The sequence below is a fragment of the Scyliorhinus canicula genome, chromosome 4 (genome assembly GCF_902713615.1).
Source record: "Scyliorhinus canicula chromosome 4, sScyCan1.1, whole genome shotgun sequence".
Classification (NCBI taxonomy): domain Eukaryota; kingdom Metazoa; phylum Chordata; class Chondrichthyes; order Carcharhiniformes; family Scyliorhinidae; genus Scyliorhinus; species Scyliorhinus canicula.
Window position 1 is genome coordinate 153,803,460 of NC_052149.1, and position 15,634 is coordinate 153,819,093.

The following is a 15,634-nucleotide window of genomic DNA, read 5'->3' on the forward strand; positions in this document are numbered from 1 at the left end:
CAAAATTCAAAACAGTCCTGCTGAAGTTCAACAGCCACTGCGACATTGAGGTGAATGAGAGCTTTGAACGGTGCATCTTCCAGCAGAAGCTTCAGGGTAAGGATGAACCTTTTCCGTACTTCTTGACCCATCTCCGCATCCTAACGCAATCATGTAACTATGACTTAACGGCTGATTCCACGGATCAGATCGTTTTCGGGGTCCACTCCGACGCCTGCGGCAGCAGCTCCTTAAAATCAAACAGTTGACCCTCTCTGTCGCTATTGAGACGTGCGTTGTCCATGAGCATGCCAAGAATCGTTACTACCACATCAGGGTGGCAGAAACTGCAAAGCTGGCCTCCCACGAGGCGGAAAGGGTGCAGGCCATGGCACAGATGCAGGACCTGAGCATCGAGGAGAGTGGCCATTTTGCGCGCTTTTCCCGGATCCCTGCGCATGCACGCCTCGACCGAGTGGACGACGAGACCAACAACCCGACTGCGCAGGTGCGTACATCGACCGACCACACTGTGTATGCACGATGGCGCACAGAATGCGCTGATGTCAGCGTCATGACGTGTCCGAATTGTGGCTTCGCCTATTTAAAGCGGCAATGTCTGGCAAAAGGACGACGATGTCTCCAGTGTGGCAAGCTTAGCCACTACGCAGCCCTTTGCAAATATGCTCCACCGCTCAGCAGCCAGCGATCCCAGCTGCGGCGCAGAAGTGTCCGCTCAACACAGCAAGACATGCCAGATTCCAATCCCGACGGCCCAATGGACCCTGATGCTGACTGCCTCAAGTCTGATGCTGACTGCCTAGGGCAGCACGGTAGCATGGTGGTTAGCATAAATGCTTCACAGCTCCAGGGTCCCAGGTTTGGTTCCCGGCTGGGTCACTGTCTGTGCGGAGTCTGCACGCCCTCCCCGTGTGTGCGTGGGTTTCCTCCGGGTGCTCCGGTTTCCTCCCACAGTCCAAAGATGTGCGGGTTAGGTGGATTGGCCATGCTAAATTGCCTGTAGTGTCCTAAAAAGTAAGGTTAAGGGGGAGTTGTTTGGGTTACGGGTATAGGGTGGATACATGGGTTTGAGTAGGGTGATCATTGCACGAGTGGTGAGCTGTCCTCACAGTTAACAAAGCTCGCATCTGATTTAAACTGGACACCGGCGCGTCTGCGAACCTCATCTCACAATCCGACCTCAACACCATCCAGGCCTGACCAAGCATTCTTCCACCAGCCTGCCAGCTCCTTGACTACAATGGCAGTGCCATAGCTGCCAGTGGCTCGTGTCAACTCGGGGTATCCAACAAGGCGATCAAGGCAACATTACGGTTTGAAATTGTCAGGCCTGACAGGGCGTCCCTGCTCTGTGCTCACTATGCAAGCTCCTGAACCTGGTTCAGCGAGTCCACATCATGTCATCGTCACCGGCGACGGCCTTGCCCGATGGAAATTTGCAAGTCGACATAGACGACATTATCATAGATAGAATTTACAGTGCAGAAGGAGGCCATTCAGCCCATCGAGTCTGCACCGGCTCTTGGAAAGAGCACCCTACCCAAGGTCAACAACTCCACCCTATCCCCATAACCCAGTAACCCCACCCAACACTAAGGGCAATTTTGGACATTAAGGGCAATTTAATCATGGCCAATCCACCTAACCTGCACATCTTTGGACTGTGGGAGGAAACCGGAGCACCCGGAGGAAACCCACGCACACACTGGGAAGATGTGCAGACTCCGCACAGACAGTGACCCAAGCCGGAATCGAACCTGGGACCCTGGAGCTGTGAAGCGATTGTGCTATCCACAATTCTACCGTGCTGCCCACATAGCCCATAGTACCACAGTGTATTCGATGGAAAGGGCACGCTCCGGTACCGATATAAAATCCTGCTCCAGCCGAACGCCACCCCTGTAATTTATGCACCACGCCAGGTGCCGGCGCCCCTCAAGGATCGTCTGAAAAAGCAACTACAGGACCTCCAAGACCAGGGCATTATCTCGAAGGTCAAGGCCAACAGACTGGGTCAGCTCCATGGTCTGCGTAAAGAAGCCATCGGGGAGCTCCGCATTTGCATTGATCCTAAGGATCTAAACCGCAACATCATGCGGGAGCATTACCCAATCCCGAAACGTGAAGAGTTGACCAGTGAGATGGCTCATGCCAAATTCTTCACTCGGCTGGACGCCTCCCGGGGCTTTTGGCAAATACAGCTGGACGCGTCCAGTCGCAAGCTGTGCACGTTCAACACCCCGTTCTGTTGCTACTGCTACAACCGCATGCCTTTCGGCATCGTATCTGCCGCCTAAGTGTTTCACCGCATCATAAAGCAGATAATGGAGGGCATCGAGGGGGTGTGAGTATATGTGGACGACGTGATTATCTGGTCCACAATGCCCCAGGAGCACATCGCTCGCCTTAAGCAGGTCTTCCAGCGAAATCATTAACATGGTCTCCAGCTCAACAGGGCCAAGTGCTAATTTGGTCAATCGGATATTAAGTTTCGAGGTGACCACATCTCGCAGCAGGGTGTGCGGCCAGACGCTAACAAGGTCTTGGCAAGGTCTTGCCGATCAACGCCATGAAGACCCCGGAGGACAAGATGGCGGTCCTCCGCTTCCTCGGGATGGTCAACTTTCTCGGGAAATTCATTCCCAATATGGCATCCCACACCACGGCCCTCCACCGTCTCGTCAAGAAGTCAACAGAATTCCAGTGGCTGCCCACTGGAAGCGGAATGGGGTGAACTGAAGGCAAAGCTCACCACAGCCCCAGTTCTAGCGTTCTTTAACCCAACCAAGGAAACCAAGATATCAACTGATGCAAGCCAGGACAGCATTGGGGCGGTGCTTCTCCAGCAAGATGACTCCTCGCCCTGGGCTCCAGTGGCATATGTCTCCAGGGCCATGGCGCCCACTGAGCAGCGGTATGCCCAGATCGAAAAGGAGTGTCTTGGTCTCCTGACAGGAATAGTCAGGTTTCATGACTACGTTTACGACCTGCCGAAATTCACGGTGGAAACGGACCACAGGCCCTCTAGTCCACATAATCCAGAAGGATTTAAATGACATGACACCTCGGTTACAGCAAATTCTTCTTCGACTCCACTGCTATGACTTCAAACTTGTCTCCACACCAGGAAAAGAGCTGATCATTGCAAATGCCCTATCCCGGTCCATCACCACACCGTTTGAACAAGGTGACTTCATCTGCCACATAGAAGCACAAGTGCAATTGTGTGCCACTAACCTCCCAGCCTCTGACTAACGGGTGGTCCAAATTCGTGAGGAAACAGCCAAGGATCCTCTACTGCAGCGTGTGATGCAGCACCTTACCCATGGCTGGCAGAAGGGACAATGTCCCCAATTCTTTAACGTGAAAGACGAGCTGACGGTTGTGGAGGGAATCCTTCTGAAACTCGACAGGATCGTTATTCCTCGGGGCATGCAGGCTTATGGTGCTGGGTCAACTCCATGAGGGTCACCTTGGAGTCGAGAAATGCCGACGCAGAGCTCGAGAGGCGGTTTATTGGCCGGGCATTAACCAGGACATTGCCAACACGGTCCTCAACTGCCCCACCTGTCAGAAGTTTCAACGGGCTCAACCCAAGGAAACACTGCAACAGCATGAGATCGTGACCTCTCCATGGTCCAAAGTAGGTGTAGACCTTTTCCACGCCAAGGGGCGTGACTACGTACTCCTGGTCGACTACTTCTCCAGTTACCCAAAAGTGGTGAAACTGTCTGACCTCGCGTCGAAGGCGGTCATCAAAGCCTGCAAAGAAACGTTCGCCAGGCACGGGATACCGCTCACAGTAATGAGCGACAACGGTCCATGCTTTTACAGCCAAGAATGGTCTGACTTTGCACAGTCCCACAACTTCCGTCAAGTTACCTCCAGTCCCCACTACCCGCAATCAAATGGGAAGGCCGAGAAAGGGGTCCATATTGTCAAGCGGTTGCTGTGCAAAGCTGCAGACTCAGGCTCTGACTTCAACCTGGCAATGCTGGCATACTGGGCAACCCCACTGTCTAAAGCTCCAGCGAAATCGATTGTGTCAATACCTGTAAACTGTACGGTAATATGCAGCAAACTATCAATAAGAAAACCGTCAACTTTAAATTGACTCCCTTACTGTTTTCAGTTGTCTTGTCTATATTTTCTTGTATCATCAACTCTTTTTACAGGCCATTACTGTTTTAATCTGACGTATGTACATCACTTTTTGCTGCTTCTTGGTTCTAAGATGCCTCAACTCATCTGTTTTGTACTTAAGTTGATGGAAATTGAAGGAGAGGAAAAAAGTTAGTTTGTATACCTTCTGCATTATTTGTTGCTACCTTCATGGAAAGAACTGTGATGTTAATCCAGATGTGACCTTGTGTACAGCAGAGACGTGGGGAGATTGTAGGGCATCCAGCATTAGAGCATTCAAGATTTGATAGTGTCCTATCATTTTCCCCCTCTACTGTTGGCTTATGTACAAAGATCACAAAATGGGAAACTGCAAATTGCCTTGGATAATGTAATGTTTAATCTTCAGTTCTTTCTAGTTTATCTGCCTTCGCCTCGCTGTATGGTGGTAACACTAGCTCTAAATTCTCCTGTCCCACCTTGCTGTCATGCTTTGGCATCTCCAAGCAGTTGCTCAAGTTCCAAGGGAGAACAGAGCCAAAGGTCCCTTCTGATACTCATCAAGTATACTTCCTGGTAAATTGAGACAAATTAGGTTTGTTGTAACCGTAAGCTGACTGTAACAAGTAGAATCAAGGTTAAAAAGGGGAAAATGAGAAATGTAAACGTTTTAAGGTGACATGTTAATGTGGTCACGGTTCTGAGGTTTGTAAACTGCATTTTCTAATAACTTCTGTTATGAATTTTGAACAATGGATGAAATGGCTTCCAGCCGGTTTATGAAATAACACTTTAGCTAATTTTGTAGAAGCTTTGAAACATACAGCACAAATGCAGATTTTTCAGTCCATCATGCCTGCTGATTCTTTGAAGGAGCGTTTATGCTTAGTCGCACATTCCTGCTTTGTCCGTAACTCAATAAGTTCCTTATCGTCAAATACATATCCAACTCCCTTTAAAATCATTTATGAAATTATCTTTCAGCATCTTTGCAGGTGAAGCATTTCAGATCTCAGCAACGCCGAGTGAAAAAATTCTAATTTCCCCGCTAGATCTTTAGCCAATGATTTTGAATCTCTGATTATTGGCTTGCTTGCCAGAGGGAATATTTTTTTCTCTGTCTACTCTTATCAAAACCTCTCATCTTATAAAGATCTCTATTAGTTAAAGCCATAACCTTCTGTGTTCCAAGGAGAAACAGCCTTTACGTATTTCCCGAAATATGGTGCCCGAATTGTCCCTAGTACTCCAGCTAGAGGGCATGTGACATGGTGGCACAGTTGTTAGCACTGATGCCTCAAGACACCGAGAACCCAGATTCAATCGTGGCCCCGGGACACTGTCCATGTGGAGTTTGCCCATTCTCCCCGTGTCTGCGTGGGTCTCACCCCCACAACATGCAGGGTAGGTGGATTGGCTACTCTAAATTGCTCCTTAATTGGAAAAAATAATTAATTACATTTTTTTTTTAAAAGTTCTTCAGCTAAGGCCTAACCAGTGTGTTTCAAAGCTCTAGCATGATCTCTTTCCTTTATATTCTATTGTTCTGTTTATAAATGTAAGTAACATAAATGTTTACTTGCATCACCTTTTCAACTTGCCCTGCCAGCTTTAAGGATTTGTGAACGGGGACATTAATTTCTCTGCTCATCTACACTTCTGAGAATCGTGCTATTTATTTGGGCTACTGACTTTCTATATAGTCCTCCCAAAGTGCAGCACTTAACACTTCTCTGCATTGAATACAATCGGCTATCTTTCTCTTCATCCTCTCACCATCCTGTCTATGTCATCCTGAAACCTATAACTTTTCTCATCACTTTCTTCTACTTTGCCATTATCTACAAACTTTACAGTCCTGTTTCTACAACTGAGTCTTGGTCATTTCTAAAATTTTAAAAGAGTAATGGACACAAAACTGATTCTTGGGGAAAACCACACAAACCATGCAATTGCACCAAACTGCAACAGAAACGTCAAAAGACAATGAAACCGGTAGGACCATCTGGCATTGATTTAGGCACAGAAACAACAACGGCACACCCAGCCTCTAGACGCTGCAAAATCCTCCTTTCTAGCATCATGAGGCTTGTACCAAAGTTGGGAGAGCTGTCCCACAAACAACCTAATACAGCCACGCTTACATACCATACAGAAAATGTCCCAGACGCCACCATCACAATCCCTGGCTATGTCCTGCCCACTGACAGGATGGATCCAGAAAAGGTGGCAGCACAGTGATATTTCATCAGGGGAGAGTTGCCCTTGATGTTGGACCCCATGAAGTCTCAGGGCATCAAACATTCTTTATTTTGTCACAAGTAGGCATACATTAAAACTGCAATGATGTTACTGTAAAAAGCCCCGAGTCGCCGCATTCCGCCAGCAGTTCAGGTACACATAGGGAGAATTTTAGAATGTCTAAATTACCTAACAGCACGACTTTCGGGACTTGTGGGGGGAAACCGGAGGACCCGGAGGAAACCCACGCAGACACAGGGAGAACGTGCAGACTCCACACAAACAGTGACCCAAGCGGGAATCGAACCCGGGACTGGTGCTGTGAAGCAACAGTGCTAACCACTGTGCTATTGCGTGTCCCACAAATCAAATATGGGTAAGGAAACCGATTGATTACCACCTACTCTCCCCCCCCCCCCCCCCTCTCTCATCTGATGAATCTGTACTCCTCCATGGTGAACACCACTTGGGGGAAGCACGGAGGGTGGCAGGGGCACAATGTATGGTGGGTAGGAGATTTCAATACTCATCGCCAAGAGTGGCTCTTTAGCACCATCAATGACTGAGCTGACCAAGTCCTGAAGGACATGTTTGCCAGACTGGATTAGTAGCAGGTGGTGAGGGAACCAAAAAGGGAGAAAAGCCGACTGGACTTGACCGTCACCAATCCAAGAGTTGCAGATGCACCTGTCTATGACAGCATAGTTAGGAGTGACCACCTTCTCAAGATTAAGTCCCGTCTTTACTCTAAGCATACACTCCACCGTACTGTGTGGCACTACCACTATGCTGAATGGGATATATTCAGAACATGGTGTTCATGAGTGGCTGTGGGCCCCTAGCAGCTGCGGTGCGGAGTTGTATTCAACCACAATCTGTTGCCTTGTGGCTTGGCATATCTCTCATTTTACCAGGGCCATCAACACTGGTTCAATGAAGAGTGCAGGAGCAGCCACCAGGCATACCTAAAAATTAAGCATCAACCTGATGAAGTCACAACACAGGACTACTTGGATGCCAGTCAGCAGAAGCAGCATACAAGAGACAGAGCTAAACAGATCAGATCAAAGCTCTGTAGGCCTATCACATCCAATCATGAATGGTGGTGGACAATTAAGCAACTAACAGGAGTCGGGTCTGCTGATATTCCCATTCTCACTGATGGAGAATCCCAACACAGTGCAAAAGACAAGGCTGAAAAATTTGATTGAGAAAGTTCTGCACACATCAGAAATTCCTTCGCTGTCCTTTATTTTTTCTCAGCCTATATTGGAGTAATTACATTTTCCTAATATTGCTACTTCATTTGATTATTATTATTAAGTTTGTTACATACCTTTTTAAATTTGCCAACAAATATGCTCATCCATCTTCTTTCACTTATTGAAACTCTACTTTTTTTTAAATCAAGCAATATAACAGCTGTTTCTCAATACAAGCCAATCGATTCAATCCTTAGAACCATTTTGTATATCCTTTCTTGCAGAACTGTAATATCCTTAATCAATACTGCCACACCTCCTCATATAACTCATTCCTAAGTACTTGGTAACTAGAAGTATTACTAATTTATTCCTTGCCTTGTTAATTCGACCATATCATACTCCCATATAACTATATGCCTGCAACTCGCCAGTTACACTCCCAACATTGACATTTGTATAGTATAATACCATCTTTGCCACTTTTTTGTTTAACCCAATCGAGACTCTGAAAAGTTTGGGATATATTTTACTGCTGTTTGTATCTTTTCTCTAATTTAATTTCTGCGCATTTCCATTACTTTCTGGTGCACTCCCCCGCCAAATTAATTTAAACCCTATCCAACAATTCCAGTTAACCCCACTGGGAGATGTCATAAACCGAGGTGTGAGGAGACGATTACTGCTACCTTCATTACTCCCTCTGCACTTGATTGATCCTCCCACACAGTTGCCCCTCAATGGCCTTAATCATTGCATGGAGATGATTCCAAGAAAAATGGGATTTTAGAAAACATCTAAAATACCGCTAGCATAAAAGCACAGTACAAGCATATGAAAGATGAAAGGCAGGACAAAGATCAGCTGGTTCATAGAGCCTGCCTCATGCTGTCATAATTTACAAGAACTGCCACCTGCCAATAGCCACCTGATCTCCTGGCAACAATCAAATACAAACCCCATGGACAATTTATGGATGAGATAACGTTTACTCTCTGGCCCTTCATTACCAATACTAATCCAACAAAGCATTTTTACTACCATTTCTGACCGATCTAAATTAAATAACTTGTCTTTGCAGACACAGTTTATTTAATGATTTTGGTATCGATGTGTTTAATGTAATGCCCCAAAATTGTAGATTGTGCCTCCTCTAAAACTGATGTTAATTTGGATCTATTTAAAGCTTGCAAGGAGTTATAGTTTCATGCAAATTATCTGTTCATCTACATTTGTGAATGATTCTGTTGTCTGAAATATAAATGGAAATTTAAAAATATTGTTCTGCATGCTAATTGTGCTGTGTTGAAGTCTCTTTATTTGAATCTTGGTGGGCCAAGTAGATTTTGATTGAATATCCCATTGTGAATTGATTATATTTTATTCTTGTTGCTTCAAGAGCAACTAGCATGGAAACGAGCTGTACGTGGTATTCGTGAGATGTGTGATGCTTGTGAAACAACGCTCTTCAATATCCACTGGGTCTGTCGTAAATGTGGTTTTGGTGTGTGCCTTGACTGCTACAGGATGAGGAAGGGTCGGCCACCACAAGGTATGGCAAAGATGTGAATATAAGGACTTATTAAAGGGTTAAATTGGAGGGATTATATCTGATACTGTGATCAAACAGCACCCATTTTGGTAGCCAAAGTTAGACATTATGCAACTATATGAGCGATTGACCTAATTATTTGGTATACTAGTACAGAAGGAGAAAGGCACCGCATTTGTATTAACTGAAAGACAGTAAAATATCTTGAACCATTGTGTGCTCTGCTCCGGTAAAACTTTAAATACCTGTTTTCAGGATTAAGTAAAATGCAAATCGAGTATAATTAGATTGTGTGTACTGCAGGAGGATGACTAAGTTTTAGGCTTTTTGATAAAATAGATCTAGATTAGCCTGCAGAGGAATCTGCTATTAAGTTTTTGAACAAATATGTAATGATCCAATTTTAAAAGTCTACAGTCACCTGGAACAAAAGGTATAGTAAGCAATCGGGACCAGGACTAATGATGTGTATGCAGTATCTTGGAGTTAATACAAAGTATCTAGAAGGCATTCACATCAATGGTATGTTACGGTTGAAGAATTTTTGGTTTGGCAATGAAGGAAACAATTTTCCTCTGTTCCACCATTAGTTTTTTTCTTAATTTTAATTTTAGAGTATCCAATTATTATTTTTGCCAATTAAAGGGCAATTTAACCTGCACATCTTTGGGTTGTGGGGAAGAGTGTGCAAATTTCGCACAGACAGTTACCCGGAGCCGGGATCGAACCCAGGACCTCGCGTCCTAAGCAGCAGTGCCAACCACTTCGCCACTGTGCCACCCGTTCCACCATTAGTAACCGTGCCTTCAAATGCCTAGGTCCTAAACACTGGAACTTTTTCCGAAAGCCTCTTAGTTCCCTCAACCTCTCCTTAAAGTTATTCCTCTTTGACCAAGCTGCCCTCATATCTCTATGTGGCTCAGTGTAAGATTTTTTTATTAGTATTCCTTGGCTTCAGGTTCATAGAAAAAGTACAACGACCAGGGAATCTGTACAAGCTGGCACCTTTTTCCTGAATCAGACCAGTGCCAGGATCCTGGCAGAGATGGTAGTTAGATGGTAAGGGCAGTAAAATGATAGTAACGCCAATAGAGCATTCCTAGAAATGTGAAAATCCAGATGGGGGTAGAAAAACTATAGAAGCGAGATATGTGTTTTGTACATATGTTTTTGACAGTTTAAGTGCAAGTACTAAAGTATGCATGCAGAGTATTAGATAATGGCAAAAGAAGCGAATACATCAGCTTAGGGAATAGTCATCTCAAAAGTAATTAGTGGGCTGAAGAGGTTGAATGAATGTTATGTATCTGCAGGCCCTGATGACTTTGTTCTATTTATATTCTGGAAAAACATTTAATACTGTTTCACTCATACAATTAGCTTGGAAGGTAGAAAATTGTCAAGTTGGAGGTAAAATTCTGAGGTGGGTTGAAAATCCAGTGCAAGCAAAGGGTAATTTTGAATGAAGATCTGTAAATTTGGTAGGGTATCACAGGGCTCAGTGCTGGGTTCACTGGTGTTTGCAATATATATGCATGTAAATGATTTAAAGCTGGAGATAGAACCAATGCTGTCTCGAGAAGCCATCAAATAGGGTGTTTCTCTAAGTAATTGGGAATGCACAAACCAAATATAAAGGTTGAGGAGGTGTGCCTCTTGCGTGACGTTTACTATGCCAAATACTTGGTAATGAAATCAGTGAAGGAAAATCAACTGAGTGACTTTGGGTTATAGAATGCATTGCAGGAAAGGGATATCAAGGTATTGTTGGGTAGTTTACACACGCCAAATTTCTTTATGACAGTAGAAGACAGCTAACCAGAAGGTACAGCATGAATGTAAAAAGATCACGAAAGGCCACACCTGGAGTATGGGTATAATTCACTTCTCATTAGAGCAAGGATGTGTAAGTATTGCAAGCGGTACAAAAGATGGGTAACCAAACGTGTTTCCCAGTTTGTACAAGTGATGAGATTTTGAAGAGCAGTATTTTGACTTTGATATTGGCTTAGTTTGTAAAATAATAAGTATGTTCATAATTAGCCACTCAGCCATGAAAGAATTGGCAGAGAAGTTGAAAAGAATAATATGAGATACAGAAATGATCATCTGATCTTCATTACTGTAATAAATGAACACTTTTATACTTTTCTACGCATTCATTCTTTGGTGCATGATGTCTAATTTGTTTTATTTTCTTTCTCCCTACTTAGTGGAGGATGACAGTCTCGAAGATGAGGTTTTCTCCTGGTTGAAATGTGCTAAGGGGCAAACCCACGAGCCAGAGAATCTAATGCCAACACAAATTATTCCCAGCACTGGTTAGTATATGAACTGTAAATTCATTAAATTGCCTTTCCTCTGGGCTTCGATACGCTTTTCCTTAATGGGCTGATGAGCTTGCATTTTTCCATAAGCATTTTTTTTTTGGTGTTGTTAACATTTTTTTTTTAAATTTAGAGTATCCAATTCTCTTTTTTTCAATTAACCGACAATTTAGCATGGCTAATTCACCTGCCCTGCACATCTTTTTTGGATTGTGGGGGTGAGATCCACGCAGACACAGGGAGAATGTGTAAACTCCACACTGACAATGACCTGGGGGTGGGATCAAATCCGGGTCCTCAGCGCCATGAGGCAGCAGTGCTAACCACTGTGCCGCCGTTATTAACATTTTCAGTCATTTTTTTACTGTGCACCAATTCCAAGCCTTTGTCATTACTGCACTTGGTCTGACTTCATTTTTCTTGCATTTCGTGAGACAGGCCCGACATGTTAACTTGTGATCGGATCCAGCTGGTCATGTGTGAAACCATTGATATGAGCCTGCCTCATTGTGATGCAGCAACATACATAAGGGAGCACCTACAATCCAACTTTTTTGATGCTCTGTTGGTTTTGTTGAAAATATTTATTATTTTAAACGAATGCTGCTGGATTCAGAATCAGCTCTGTGTCTTGTTTCTAAAGTTCTTTCTGCTGATACTTCAAATCAAACAGGATCATTTATGTCTGTCATTACTCACTCCAACTATTATCTGAATGGCAATAGTATAGGTTGACTGTTGTGTTTCAGTAGTAAATTGTTTTATCCAAATAATTACAATGGTATGGCTATGTTTGTTAATCTCTTGGCAGAGTTTTGAACTCCCAGTGTCATGTGCCTTAAAGTTGGAAATTGGGCATAAAATAATTATTTGCATCAACCTGATGATGTTTGTTTCTACCTGCCTAAGCTACGATTAATACAAGGAGCTAGCTCTCCTTTATCCCACGACTAGAATATCAGAGAATTAGAGATTCTGCCATAATGTCTGGATCAATGCAGCAACATATTTAGTTTCTTTAATGGAAGTAGTAAAAATTTGTGAATTGAAAAGCAAAATTGTGCAGATGCTGGTTGCCATGACGCCACCCCAGCATGTTATCTGTTGAACAGGCATCAGGTAAATGCAATAAGCTGGAATCGTTTATCTTCAACATATATTATACTAGGTTTTGTAAATAAACAGTGCAGACTACATTTCCCTTCCACCGTTACCCCGTAGCCTTTCCCCAATTAGCATAAGCTGCTCTTAATCACAACTAGAGCATTCACTCAAAGACTTAAATTATTAGAAGGCCAGTAGTGTGCAGCTATTTATATTAGATAATGCAGTGTTATTTGCTCAATGTCCATCAATCTGCCTCTTATGAATGCAAAAAGAAATTTAGATTTCCTGCCAGTTTGTTTATCCTAACTTAAATTGTTTATAAAGATCTAGTTGATTATTACATAATTGTAAGTGAATTGCTGTTACATTTGTACAATTGCAAATTAAATTGATATAGCCAGCAGGAACTAATTTCTCTGCAATATGGGCTGTCGACAAGCATCCATGTTTTTGGGTGCCTGATTACTGTAAACTCATAGCCTGCATAATGGCACAGCTTTAAGCTTCCCAGACCCGACAAATTCTTCATTTTTTTCAGCTGCCATATATTTATAAGCATTGGCATTATCTCACAGTGGGAGAAATAATCTGCAATGACAATCCCTTGAACTGGGTTAGGTCACCTGACCCCACTTAGTTGTGAATAAAGTCACATCATTAGCACATTACTGCTATTGACTGTAGAACAAGTTTGCTCGATATGTCATGTCTCATTTTCTACGGTAGATTTTAAAGATAGATTAGCAATTCTTGAGTTTATTTACCATTAGCAAATGCTTTTTTGTGAATACATCCTTGATGCCATATTGAAATATGTCAACTTGGCAGTCCATATTTTCCCTTTCTGCTCATTTATAATAGCAATAATAATCTTTATTAGTGTCACAAGTAGGCTTACATTAACACTGCAATGAAGTTACTGAAAAGCCCTAGTCGCCACACTCCAGCGCCTGTTCGGGGAACGCTGAGGAATTCAGCATCTCTAATTCACCTAACAAGCACACCTTTCTGGGCTTGTGGGAGGAATCTGCAGCACCCAGAGGAAACCCACATAGACATGGGAAGAATGTGCAGACTCCGCACGGACAGTGACCCAAGCAGGAGTCGAACCCAAGTCCCTGCTGCTCTGAAGAAACAGTGCTAACCACTGTGCTTCGAGCCCTTGTTTTGTACTGGAACTCTGCACCTGCAATCTTGTCTGCACACAACTACAGAAAAGCGGCTTATAACCCTGTTGTAATACTAGGCACCAAATGCTAAGTCTAATCCTAAATCTCTTTCTGTTTATTAAATGTGCAGCCTTGTGTGAGATTTCTGGGCAGCAGAATTTCTTCACTCTGCCATTATTGCGTTCTGCATGTTGCATAGAGCAAAGTTAAAAGGGTGTTAGTCAGGTTTATTGAGTAAGCAACAAGGCCTTTGAAAGGAAAAAGCCTGCTCATTTCTGAAAACATTCATCTCTTCACAGCTCTTTATGATATTGGAGACATGGTTCATGCAACAAGGGGAAAGTGGGGTATCAAAGCAAACTGCCCTTGTATTACCAAACAGCTTAAGCCTCTGCCCAAGCCAGCAGCACCAAATGGAGTGTCACAGGTATGTTTTATTAATCATAGACATTGACATTCAGGACTTAGCATTTGAGAATAGCTACTTTGAAATCTGCTAGCCTGTCTTCAACGCAAACATCAGTATGATTAGCATGGTCATATTCAACTTCGAATATGGAGGATGAAGAGATTTAACAACAAATGTAGAGGGCAGTCTATGCATGGCGAATGGATTCTCAATGGAGGTATTTTTGTCTGTTTCTGTCAAAGTTAGAGATAGCTGGATATCTACCCTAGAGAATATGGAGAAAATTTGTTCGAGCTATATCATATGTGTAAGAACATAAGTCACAGTAACAGAATTAGGCCGTTTGGCCATCGAGTCTGCTCTGCCATTCAATCATGGCTGATATGTATTCCTCACACCCTTCTCCTGCCTTTTCCCCATAACCCCTGATTCCCTCATTAATCAAGAATCCATCTATGTCTATTTTTTAAATAAATTTACAGTATCCAGTTATAATTTTTTTCCAATTAAGGGGCAATTTAGCATGGCCAATCCACCTAATCTGCACATTTTGGGTTGTGGGGGTGAAACCCATGCAGACACGAGGAGAATGTACAAACTTCACAAGGGCAGTGACCCAGGGCTGGGATTCAAACCCGGGTCCTCAGCGCTGTAGTTCCAGTGCTAACCACTGCTTCATGTGCCGCCCTGTCTATCTCTATTTAAAGGCACTCAATGATTTGGCCTCCACAGCCTTCTGCGACGGAGTTCCACAGATTCACCACCCTCTGGCTGAGGAAATTCCTCCTCTTCTCAATTTTAAAGGATTGTCATTTCAGTCTGAGGCTGTGCCATCGGGTTCTAGTATTTCCTACCAGTGGAAACATCCTCTCCATATCCAGTCTATCTGGCTAAGGGATGTGTTGTTTTGGATAGTTTCACCACTCAGTTCTACGTTCCTGTGTTGCAGTGAAATTAGATTTTCATAATAGGAAGATCTCTGCATAATTTTAACTGGCTTGTATTACACAAATGATAAGCCAAAAGCAGTTCCAATAAAATATTAGAAATAGATATCAGAAAAACCCGATCACTAATGTTTTTTCACCAATGGAGGTTCTGGTAGTAAATGTGATCGATGAAGAATCTGAGATATTGATATGACATTAAAAAGGAGAATTGGATCACTGGTACAAAAGCAGAGTAATAAGAAATTATACTTGTAACCTGTTAAATTTTGAATATTTTATGATCAAATAATAGTTCTGTTCATACAGTTTGGTTGAAGCAAACAGCAACAGTTTTATTCTGAATTAAAATAAACTTGGTATTGTAAAGAAGTGGTGAAATGTGGGTGGGGGAGGGAAGCCAGTTCAAGATATTAAATAAAGGCAGCACCTCAATTTCATACAGCTGTTTAGCTATTGGAGCCGTAGGTTTTATCTTGAGGTGTAGAATTTAAATGCCAAGAGGTATTTATGAAATTTTTAATAAGCCCTCACAGTACTGTGCACAGTTGTGGTCTT

At 43.3% G+C, this 15,634-nt stretch overlaps 1 protein-coding gene across 2 annotated transcripts in view; it reads left to right on the top strand.

The window, feature by feature from the left end:
* Positions 1-15,634, top strand: part of LOC119965096 (lysine-specific demethylase 3B-like) — a 152,699-nt gene that overhangs the window by 86,753 nt on the left and 50,312 nt on the right. For both annotated transcript variants that reach the window (XM_038795387.1, XM_038795388.1), the window contains exons 13-15: positions 8,965-9,117; positions 11,331-11,438; positions 14,020-14,147. In XM_038795387.1, coding sequence (XP_038651315.1) covers positions 8,965-9,117; positions 11,331-11,438; positions 14,020-14,147 — 389 coding nt within the window. The remainder of the gene's footprint in view (positions 1-8,964; positions 9,118-11,330; positions 11,439-14,019; positions 14,148-15,634) is intronic.